The following is a 12,586-nucleotide window of genomic DNA, read 5'->3' on the forward strand; positions in this document are numbered from 1 at the left end:
GACAGATAGAAACTGCAGGGAGGTAGTCAGACCTAAGTTGCAGGAGACAGGTAAATGGGTGACTGTCAGGAGAGGGAAGAGAAATGGGCAGGCAGTGCAGAGTGCTCCTGTGGCCATTCCCCTCAATAATAAGTATACCTCCTTGGATACTGTTGAGGGGAATTGTGACTGAGAGCTCTTGACAAACACACTCCTTACACACGTGCATTCACTCACATACAAACATTGCCTTGTCATTTTCTGTCATTGCGGCGAGCGTACCCACTTCAGTGACTTTCTCAGTATATTCTCATAATTAACCCACTGTTTCCCTTTGTAGTGAGAGCCAGACACCAAAGTCTAGTTTAATTTTATTCTTTGTTTCTATTTAATGGTAAGTGTGAGATTGTGTTGAGTGTTCTGCTGGGTCCTAAGCTGAGCAGATACACTCAGGTTGGCTTTATGGTGCCTTTCCCGCTGTACACGGCATTTCTTTTGTAATGGGGATGTGTAAGTATGTATATGTTGTTTGTTACTTCTGTTTATTTTGTAATATGATTGTAACTACACTGTCTCGTGCATCATTTTCTGATTCATGTGTAGTTTTAAGTTAACTTTGTTGGTAATGAAAGATGGTATGTCCTAGTACCAAAAAAAAGAGCTGATCACCCTCAGCAGAGCAGAGAGATAGAGGCTGCCAGGAGCTCACTGGACAAGGATACCTACAGAGAATTAACTGTGTTTACTCGTAAATATTATTTTGTAAATATTGCCAACTTTCTTTTCACTAATTTTTGTAAGTTGATTTTTGACGTGCATTGCACTAAAGTGATAAGCGACTCCAGACAATTTTTCTTTGGTCATAACCTACATATCGAACAGGGACGACCTACTGCAGGGAGCTGCAGCAACTGGGATTCTGGTACTCTGGCTCAAAAGGGAAGAGGGAGAAGAGGGGACTGCAGTAGTGATAGGGGATTCCATCGTTAGAGGAGTAGGCACAAGATTCAATGGACGTGATAGAGACACCCAGATGGTATGTTGCCTCCTAGGTGCCAGGGTCAGGGACAGCTTGGATCAGGTCCACAATGTTCTAAAGGAGGAGGGGGAGCAGCAAGAAGTCTTGGTACATATTGGCACCAATGACATGGGTAGGGAAAGGGAGAAGATCCTGAAGAGAGAATTTAGGGAGTTAGGTAGAAAGCTGAAAAGCAGGACATCCAGGGTAGCATTCTCATGATTGTTGCCTGTGCCACATACCGGTGACGGTAGGAATAGGATGATTTGGCAGATGAATGTGTGGTTGAGGAACTGGTGCAGGGGGCAAGGTTTCAGATTTCTGGGTCATTGGGATTTCTTCTAGGGAATGTATGACCTGTACAAAAGGAACGGGTTAAACCTGAACCCAGGGGGGTCCAATATCATTGCAGGTGGGTTTGAGAGCTGTTCAGGAGGGTTAAACTAACTTGGCAAGTGGATGGAAACTGGAGTGATAGGACTATTGGTTTACAAGCAGAGGCAGTGTGTAGTGAGACTTTAAGGAAGGACAGGCAGATGATAGGGCAAAATGACAGTCAACAGGATGAGTTGCGATGTTTAAGGTCGACAAAATTGAAAAGTAAATACAGGACTGAAGATGCTATATTTGAATGCACACAGTATACAGAATAAAGTAGATGATCTTGTAGCACAGTTTCAGATTAGCATGTATAATTTGTGGGCATCACTGAGTCATAGCTAAAAGACGATTATAGTTGGGAGCTTAACATCTAAGGATACACAATGTATTGAAAGGACAGGCAGGTAGGCAGAGGGGGTGGGTGGCTCTGTTGTTAAAATGAAATCAAATCATTAGAAAGAGGTAACATGGGATCAGAAGATGTAGAATACTTGTGGGTAAAGTTAAGAAACTTCAAGGGTAAAAAGACATAGATGGGAGTTGTATATAGGCCTCTGAACAGTAGCCAGGATGTGGGCTACAAATTACAAAGGGAGACAGAAAATGCACGTCAGCAGGGCAATGTTATGATAGTCATGGGGATTTCAATATGCAAGTAGATTGTGAAAATCAGGTTGGTGCTGTATCCCAGGAGAGAGACTTTGTAGAATGCCAAAAAGATGGCTTTTTAGAGCAGCTTATGGTTGAGCCCACTAGGGATCAGCTGTTCTGGATTGGCTGCTGTGTAATGAATGGGATTTGATTAGGGAAGCTGTGACCATAGTATGATAGAATTCATCCTGCAGTTTGAGAGGGAGAAGCTAAAGTCAGATGTATCAGTATTACAATGGAGTAAAGGGAATTAGAGGCATGAAACAGGAGCTGATTGGAAGAGCACACTTACAGGGATGACAGCAGAGCAGCAATGGCTGGAGTTTCTGGGAGCAATTCGGAAGGTGCAGCATACATACATCCCAAAGAGGAAGTATTCTGAAGGCAGGATGAGAAACAGTGGCTGACAAGAGAAGTCAAAGCCAACATAAAAGCCAAAGAGAGGGTGTATGATAGAGCAAAAACTGGGAAGTTAGAGGATTGGGAAGCTTTTAATAACCAACAGAAGGCAACTAAAAAAGTCATAAAGAGGGAAAAGATGAAATATGAAGGTAAGCTAACCAATAGTATCAAAGAGGATACCATTTTTTTCTGATAATATAAAGAGTAAGGGAGGAGAGAGTAGCTATTAGATCACTGGAAAATGATACTGGAGAGGTAGTAATGGGGGACTAGGAAACGGCAGATGAACTGAATAAGTATTTTGCATCAGTCTTCACTGCGGAAGACACTAGCAGTATGCCGAATGCTCCCTATGACTAGGGAGACTGAAAGGTCTGAAGGTAGAAGAGTCATCTGGACCAAATGGACTACACCCCAATGTTCTGAAAGAGGAGGCTGAAGAGATTGTGGAGGCATTAGTAATGATCTCTCAAGAATTAATTGATTCTGACATGGTTCCAGAGCACTGGAAAATTGCATATGTCACTCCACTCTTCCAGATGGGAGAAAGGCAGAAGAAAAGAAATTGTAGGTCAGCTGGCCTGGAAAGGTGTTGGAGTCGATTGTTAAGGATGAGGTTTCAGGGTACTTGGAGGCACGTGATAAAAGAGGACAAAGTCAGCATGGTTTCCTTGAAAGAAAATCTTGCCTGACAAATCTGTTGGAATTTTTTGAAGAAATATCAATCAGGATAGACAAAGCAGAATCGGTTGATGTTGTGTACTTGGCTTTTCAGAACATCTTTGACAAGGTGCCACACATGAAGTTGATTAACAAGCTATGAGCCCATGGTATTACAGGAAAGATTCTAGCATGGATAAATCAGAGGCTGACTGGCAGGAGGCAAAGAGTGGGAATAAAGGGAGCCTCTTCTGGTTGGCTGCTGGTGACTAGTGGTGTTCCACAGGGGTCTGTGTCGGGACCAATTCTTTTTACATTATATATCAATGATTTGCATGATGGAATTGTGGCAAAGTTTGTGGATGATGTGAAGATAGGTGCAAGGGCATGTAGTTTTGAAGAAGTAGAGAGGCTACAGAAGGACTGAATTGGCAAAGAAGTAGTAGATGGAATACATTGTTGGGAAGTGCCTGGTAATGCACTTTGGTAAAAAGAATAAAACGTACACTATTTTCTAAATGGGGAGAAAAGTCAAAAATCTGAGGTGCAAATGGACTTGGGAGTCCTTGTGCAGGATTCCCTAAAGGTTAATTTGCAGATCAAGTCAGTAGTGAGGAAAGCAAATGCGATGTTAGTATTCATTTCGAGAATACTAGAATACAAAAACAAGCATGTATTGCTGAGGCTTTATAAAGTACTGGCGAGGCTCACTTAGAGAATTGTGAGCAGTTTTGGGCACCTTACTTAAGAAAGAATGTGCTGACATTGGAGAGGGTTGAAAGGAGGTTCACAAGAAAGATTCTGCGAATGAAGAGCTTATCTTATGAGGAGCGGTTGGTGCCTCTGGGCCTTTACTCACTGGAGTTCAAAGAATGGGTGGGGGGATCTCATTGAAAGCGCGGAGAGTTTGAAAAGGAAGGGGACTTCCAACGGCTGTCTTTTAGATCAGGACAAGAAGAGCGGCGTGAGAGCAGAATTCTGAAGGAAAGCAGTTTTTTTTAAAACTTCTTCAAGTGCAAGAAGGACGAGACTGCGCAGGTGCGTGACATAGTCAGGACAGCACGGAGAGTTTAAAAAGGAGACCACCCTATACAGTGGGCAGCAGTCGGAGCGGGAAGCGGAGTGAGTGGTAGCAGAGTGTCGGGCTTTGGGTCAACGGGCTTAGGCGGTAACGGGAAGAGGCATAAGCGAGTGACCGACTCTTTTCTTCCCCTTGGTGAATCGGCCCGGACAGACAGAGGAACAGCAGGGCTCACACAGCTAACGGTACAAGCTAACAGTTTAAAAAGTTTGTGTGTTTGGTGAGGTAAGTGGGTGAGTAGACTTATTTTTCCTGTTTCATTCCTGTAGAATTAGATAGCATGCCTGCAGGGTTAGTGCTTTGTTCAGGGTGTCAGATGTGGGAATCCTGGGAGACCTCCAGCCCCCCTGATGGCCACATCTGTGCTAGGTGCACCGAGATGCAGCTCCTCAGAGACCGTGTTGGGGATCTGGAGCTGCAGCTTGATGGAAAGTGAAGAGGTGATAGACAGGAGCTACAGGGAGGAACTGGCTGAAGTTGACTGGAAAAGGACACTAGCGGGAAGGACGGCAGAGCAGCAGGGGCTGGAGTTTATGCGAGAAGTAAGGTGCAAGACAGGTATATTCCAAAAAAGAAATTTCCGAATGGAAAAAGGATGCAACCGTGGCTGACAAGAGAAGTCAAAGCCAAAGTTAAAGCTAAGGAGAGGGCATACAAGGAAGCAAAAATTAGTGGGAAGACAGAGGATTGGGAAGTTTTTAAAAGCTTACAAAAGGAAACTAAGGAGGTCATTAAGGGGGAAAAGATGAACTATGAAAGGAAGCTAGCAAATAATATCAAAGACGATATTAAAAGCTTTTTCAAGTATATAAAGAGTAAAAGACAAGTGAGATTAGATATAGGACCGATAGAAAATGATGCTGGAGAAATTGTAATGGGAGATAAGGAGATGGTGGAGGAACTGAATGAGTATTTTGCATCAGTCTTCACTGAGGAAGACATCAGCAGTATACCGGACACCCAAGGGTGGCAGGGAAGAGAAGTGTGTGCAATTACGACAGAGAAAGTACTCAGGAAGCTGAATAGTCTAAGAGTAGATAAATCTCCCGGACCAGATGGAATGCACCCTCATGTTCTGAAGGAAGTAGCTGTGGAGATTGCAGAGGCATTAGCAATGATCTTTCAAAAGTCAATAGATTCTGGTATGGTTCCAGAGGACTGGAAGATTGCAAATGTCACTCTGCTATTTAAGAAGGGGGCAAGGAAGCAAAAAGGAAATTATACACCTGTTAGCTTGACATCGGTGGTTGGGAAGTTGTTGGAGTCAATTGTCAAGGATGAGGTTACAGAGTACCTGGAGGCATATGACAAGATAAGCAGAACTCAGCATGGTTTCCTTAAAGGAAAATCCTGCCTGACGAACCTATTGCAATTTTTTGAGGAAATTACAAGTAGGCTAGACAAGGGAGATGCAGTGGATGTTGTATATTTCGATTTTCAGAAAGCCTTTGACAAGGTGCCACACATGAGGCTGCTTAACAAGATAAGAGCCCATGGAATTCCGGGAAAGTTACATACATGAATAGAGCGTTGGCTGATTGGCAGGAAACAGAGAGTGGGAATAAAGGGATCCTATTCTGGTTGGCTGCCAGTTACCAGTGGTGTTCCACAGGGGTCCGTGTTGGGACCGCTTCTTTTTACATTGTACATCAACGATTTGGATTATGGAATAGATGGCTTTGTGGCTAAGTTTGCTGATGATAAAAAGATAGGTGGAGGGGCCGGTAGTGCTGAGGAAACGGAGAGTCTGCAGAGAGACTTGGATAGATTGGAAGAATGGGCAAAGAATTGGCAAATGAAATACAATGTTGGAAAGTGTATGGTTATGCACTTTGGCAGAAGAAATAAACGGGCAGACTATTATTTAAATGAGGAGAGAATTCAAAGTTCTGAGATGCAATGGGACTTGGGAATCCTCGTGCAGGATACCCTTAAGGTTAACCTCCAGGTTGAGTCGATGGTGAAGAAGGCGAATGCAATGTTGGCATTCATTTCTAGAGGAATCGAGTATAGGAGCAGGGATGTGATGTTGAGGCTCTATAAGGTGCTGGTGAGACCTCACTTGGAGTACTGTGGGCAGTTTTGGTCTCCTTATTTAAGAAAGGATGTGCTGACGTTGGAGAGGGTTCAGAGAAGATTCACTAGAATGATTCTGGGAATGAGAGGGTTAACATATGAGGAACATTTGTCCGCTCTTGGACTGTATTCCTTGGAGTTTAGAAGAATGAGGGGGGACCTTATAGAAACATTTCAAATATTGAAAGGCATGGACAGAGTGTATGTGGCAAAATTGTTTCCCATGGTGGGGGAGTCTAGTATGAGAGGGCATGACTTAAGGACTGAAGGGCGCCCATTCAGAACAGAGATGCGAAGAAATTTTTTTAGCCGGAGGGTGGTGAATCTATGGAATTTGTTGCCACGGGTGGCAGTGGAGGCCAAGTCATTAGGTGTATTTAAGGCAGAGATTGATAGGTATCTGAGTAGCCAGGACATCAAAGGTTATGGTGAGAAGGCGGGGGAGTGGGACTAAATGGGAGAATGGATCAGCTCATGATAAAATGGCGGAGTAGACTCGATGGGCCGAATGGCCGGCTTCTGCTCCTTTGTCTTATGGTCTTATGGAAACATGTCAAATGTTGAAAGGCCTTGATTGAATGGATGTGGAGATGATGTTTGCTATGGTGGGGGAGTCTAGCAACAGAGGACACATCCTCAGAATAGAGAGACATCCCTTTAGATAGGAGATGAGGAGGAATTTCTTTAGTCAGAGTGTAGGGAATCGGTGGCTGTGCAGTCAGGTCATTGGATGTACGTATTTAAAGCAGAGATTGATTAATGAGGGCACACTAGGTTATGGGGAGAAGGCACTAGAGTGGGGTTGAGAAGGAAATGGATCAGCCATGATGAAATAGCAGAGCAGGCATGATGGACTGAATGTTCTAATTTTGCTCCAATGTCTCATGGTCTTAAATCCTCCACCATCCCCACCATTGAGCACACTTACACAGAGCACTGCCACAGGAAAGCAGCATCCATCAAAGACCCCAGCTATCCAGGCCCTGCTCTCTAGTCACCACCATCTGGCAGGAGGTACAGGGGCTTTAGATCCCACACCACCAGGTTCAGGAACAGTTATTACCCTTCAGCCATCGGGCTCCTGAAATGATGTGTATAACTACAATTATCTCTACTTTGAACCAAATCTACAAACTACAGCCTCATTTTCAGGGACTCCTCAACTCGTGTTATTTTTGTGTGCACATTGTTTGTCAGTCAATCTCTGCTATGTCTAGTTTTCTGTAAATTCAATTGTATTTCTTTTTTGTAAATTCTATTGTTTTCCTGTAAATGTCTGCAAGAAAATAAATCTCAAGTTTGTATATGGTGACATAGATGTACTTTGATAATAAATATTGCATCGAACATGGAACACAGAACAAAGATATCTACAGCACATCACAGGCCCTTCGGCCCACAATGTTGTACCGACCACGTAACCTATTCTAGAAACTGCCTAGAATTTCCCTACCGCATAGCCCTCTATTTTCCTTAAGTTCCATGTACCTATCTAAGAGGTTTTTAAAAGACCCTACTGTATCCGCTTCCACCACCGTCGCCGGCAGTGCATTCCACACACCCACCACTCTCTGTGTGAAAAACTTACCCCTGACATCCCCTCGGTACCTATTTCCAAGCCCTTTAAAATTATGCCCCCTCGTGTTCGCCATTTCAGCCCTGGGAAAAAGCCTCTGGCTATCCACACAATCAATGCCTCTCATCATCTTATACACCTCTATCAGGTCACCTCTCATCCTCTGTCGCTCCAAGGAGAAAAGGCCAAGTTCACTCAACCTATTCTCATAAGACATGCTCCCCAATCCAGGCAATATCCTTGTAAATCTCCTCGGCACTCTCTCTATAGTATCCACATCCTTCCTGTAGTGAGGTGACCAGAACTGAACGCAGTACTCCAAGTGGGGTCTAACCAAGGTCTTATAGAGCTGTAACATTACCTCCCATCTATTGAACTCAGTCCCACGGTTGATGAATGCCATCACACCATATGCCTTCCTATCAAAACTGTCAACCTGTGCAGCAGCTTTGAACGTCCTGTGGACACGGACCCCAAGATCGCTCTGATCCTCCACACTGCCAAGAGTCTTACCATTAATACTATATTCTGTCTTCAAATTTGACCTACCAAAATGAACTTATTTGGGTTGAACTCCATTTGCCACTTCTCAGCTCAGTTCTGCATCCTATCGATGTCCCGCTGTAACCTCCGACAACCCCCCACTACCCACAACATCCCCAACCTTTCTGTCATCAGCAACTTACTAACCCATCCTTGTACTTCTTCAACCAGGTCATTTATAAAAATCATGGGCAGCAGCCTACCCATCATCAAGGACATATATACAGAAAAGCACTGGAAAAGGGCCAGTAACATCATGAAGGATCCCAGCCATCCTGCTCATGGACCGTTTGTCCCTCTCCCATCAGGGACGAGGCTACGCTAGCGCCCACACCAGAACCACCAGACTCAAAAACAGTTACTTTCCCCAAGCAGTAAGGCTGATCAACACCTCCAACCACTAACCCACCCCTCCACATCCCCAACACCACTACTCTATCATTTCCTGTCAGTCACCTTACATACAGACACTCCTGTGCCTAACATCACTTTATGGACATACAATCAATCTGTGAATATAAACTATTATTGCGTTCTTTACCATGTTTTTTGCGCTATATCAGATCTGGAGTAACTATTATTTCATTCTCTTTTACAACTGTGTACTGGAAATGACATTCAACTATCCTAAACAGTGACTGTGGGACAGAGGCTGGGGCCAGGGTATGTTTTACCTTCTCCTCTGACAGGCTGGTTGGCAGGTTTAGATCCTTGACATTTGGGAATTCGGGCAACAGGGTGCCGAGCTTGGAGCGGGGTGAGTAAGCTACTGTCTGCTTCGCCACCTCCTTCTTGCCAGTCTCATTTACCCAGGCAGCCCCTTTCTTGGAATACATCACGTCGTAGTAAGGGGAGCTCTCCTTCACCGCGATCCCGTAATAATGGTACCTGTAACAGCAAACGCACAGTGTTACAACATCACCAGCACTGACACGGACACATGGCCAGGGGCCTGAGCTGGAAACAAGAGGCAGTGAGAGGGTGTGGGGTCCATCCCACGCACATAGCTACATCAAACTCTGAAACTCCAGTGTAGCAGGAAGGGGTTGATATTGTGAGGGGACTGTGACACGGTCAGAGGCCGACTGATGACGGAGCACCGTGAGGTTAGAGGACGGGTGCTGAAGAGCATCACGCTGTCACACGGATAGTCACACTGTCAGAGAGTCAATACTGAGGGGTAACATTTTAGGAAGGGTGGTACTGAGTGGAGACATGGTTTCCTAAGGTGGGGGAGTCCAGGGCCGGAGAGCACAGCCTCAGAAAAGAGAAACATCCCTTTAGAACAGAGATGAGGAGTTTCTTTATCCAGGGGGTGGTGAATCTGTGGAATTTATTGCCAGGAATGGCTGTGGAGGCCAAGTCATTGGGTATGTTTAAAGCAGAGAGTGATAGGTTTTGATTAGTCTGGGTGGCCAAGGTCACCGGGAGGAGGCAGGAGAACGGGGCTGAGAGGGATAATAAATCAGCCATGATGGAATGGCAGACCAGACTTGATGGGCTGAATGGCCTAACGCTGCTCCTGTGTCTTATGGTCTTATGTTTGTAAAAGCGAAGGGGGCTGTACAGAAGGAGTGTCACCCTCTGTGGGGAGGGACAGTACTAGAACATAAAACATACAGCACAATATGTTCTACATTGTGCTGGCCTACTCTAACAGCAATCTAGCACTTCCCTTCTGCACTGCCCTTGATTTTTTACCACCCATGTACCTATCTTTAATGTATCTGTCTCTACCACCACCCCTGGCACCTACCACTCTGTGTAAAGAAATCAGCTCTGACACCCCCCCCCATACTGTCTTCTAATCACCTTAAAATCATGCCCCCTTGTTTTAGCAATTTCCACTCTGGAAAAAAATCTCTGGCTGTCCACTCCATCTATGCCTCTTATCATCTTGTACACCTCTATCAAGTCACCTCTCATCCTCCTTCACTCCAAAGAGAAAAGCCCCAGCTCACTCAACCTACCCTCATAACACATGCTCTCTAATCCAGGCAGCATCCTGGTAAATCTCTGCACTCTCTCTAAAGCATTCACATCCTTCCTATAATGGTGACCAGAACTGATCACAGTATTCCAAGCATGGTCTAACCAGGGTTTTATAGAATTGCAATATTAACTTGTGGCTACTGAACGCAGTCCCCAGATTAATGAAGGCAAACACTCATACGCCTTCTTAACCACCCTATCAATTTGCACGGCATCTTTGAGGGATCCATAGACCTGAACCCCAAGAATCCTCTGATCCTCCACACTGCCAAGAATATTCAAAATGCATGTCGTGCACAGCATAGGTAAACAGGTCGCTGTCCTACTGACAAGACCTCAGTGGTGACAGGGTATTCACTAGTCTCACAGCCCGGGGGCAGAAATTGTTACTCAGTCTGGAATTCCGAGTCCTGATGCTCCTGTACATCCCCCCTGATGGCAGTGGGTCTGAGAGACTGTGGGATGGGTGGTCGGGATCATCAACAACACTTCAGGCTCTTCATCTACAACCCTCCCAGTAAATCAGACAAATAGGGGAGAGGGAGGCCCCGATGATTCTCTCGGTGGTTACCACAGCAGCTCAACACCATTTCCATGTACCCTGAGCCCGTTCAGCAACCCCAGTGCGAGGCCTTATGATAAATATTCTAACACTCCAGGTACACCTCATCCACTGGTTCCCCTTGCACTCCCCCGGATCCACCCTCGAAGATCTTAAAGTCAAAGTAAATTTATTATCGAAGTTTGCATTTCATTTTCCTGCAGGAATTCACAGGAAAGTAAAGAAATGCAAAAGAATTTACAACTAAACATTCATTAACACAGACTGATGAAAAACAAGGTGCAAAAGAAGACGAATTGAGCAAATAAAGAATAAATAATACTGAGAGCATGAGTTGTAGAGTCTGTCAGTCGATGGGCTGTAGAATCAGTTCAGTTGTGGTGAGAGACATCCACCCAGTAAGTGAAGTCTGTATCGGCTGAAAAAAGATCCAGGGTTTTGCTAGCGTATATGATGAAAAATCTTTTCTCGGGTTTTCGCCCGGCTGGAAAAAAGCCGGGGAAGAATTTATTCATCCATATTGGCTGTCTACAGGCTATGTTTTTTTACAACACTTCACTTCTCTTCCCGGTTTTTCAACTACTGGATTACAAAGATAAAGAGTTAGTACATTATAGAAGTGAGGCTACTGCCAGGGTATTGTGTACAGTTTGAATATGTCACCCAGGGAAGGAGATCCTTACTGCAGGCAGAGTAATTAGCCTTCAACCATCAGGCTCCTGAACCAGAGGAGATAACTTCACTCAATTTCACTCAGCCCATCACTAAACTGCTCCCACAACTTATGGCCTCACTTGCAAGGACAATCACATATTCTCAATATTTACTGTTTGTTTATTCATTTATTATTATTCTTTGTATCTGCAGTTTGTTGTCTTTTGCACATTGGTTGTTTGTCCATCTTGTCTGTGGTTTTTCATTGATTCTTTGTGTTTCTTTGTATTTTACTGTGAATGCCTGCAAGTAAATGAATCTCAGGCTGTCTATGTTGTTGAAGATAAATTTACTTTGAACTTTGATTGCAGCTCAGGTTCCCAGGATGCTCGAGAGGGGGAAGGTGGCGAGGGGTGTGGGTGCAAGGGTTGACGAGAAGAATGAAATGTGGCCTCACTGAACAGAGAACTGCCCAAAGTTCAACATAGTAAACATGGGAGCTGCAGCTGGAGGAGCAACGCCTCACATCCCATCGAGGGAGCCTCCAGCCTGCTGTCATGAACATCGATTTTTTCCGTCTGGGAATCTGCCCCCTCCCTCTTCTCTTTTCTTCTAATCTCCACTTTGACCTCTTACCTCCTCTTCTCATCTACCTATCACCTTTGCTTTCTCCCATGGTCCACTCTCCTCTTCTATCAGATTCCTTCTTCTCCAGCCCTTTAACCTTTTCCACGTCTCACCTCCCAGCTTCTTACTTCATCCCCCCTCCCCCACCCACCTGGCTTCACCTGTCACCTTTCAGCTTGTCCTTCTTCCCCTCCCTCCATCTTCTTGTTCTGGCATCTTCCCTCTTCCTTCCCAGTCCTGATGAAGGGTCTCGGCCTGAAACATCAACTGTTTATTCCCCTCCATAGATGCTGCCTGACCTGCTGAGTTTCTCCAGCATTTTGTGTGTGTTGCCCTGGATTTCCAGCCTCTGCAGAATCTCTTGTATTAAAAACGGAGGGAGTT

At 44.9% G+C, this 12,586-nt stretch overlaps 1 protein-coding gene across 1 annotated transcript in view; it reads right to left on the reverse strand.

Annotated features, from left to right (window-relative positions):
- Positions 1–12,586, reverse strand: part of rfx4 (regulatory factor X, 4) — a 125,205-nt gene that overhangs the window by 84,675 nt on the left and 27,944 nt on the right. Inside the window, exon 6 of the mRNA XM_072269309.1 lies at positions 9,042–9,255. Within this exon, the coding sequence (XP_072125410.1) occupies positions 9,042–9,255 (214 nt within the window). The remainder of the gene's footprint in view (positions 1–9,041; positions 9,256–12,586) is intronic.

The sequence above is a fragment of the Mobula birostris genome, chromosome 9, assembly GCF_030028105.1.
Source record: "Mobula birostris isolate sMobBir1 chromosome 9, sMobBir1.hap1, whole genome shotgun sequence".
Lineage (NCBI taxonomy): Eukaryota > Metazoa > Chordata > Chondrichthyes > Myliobatiformes > Myliobatidae > Mobula > Mobula birostris.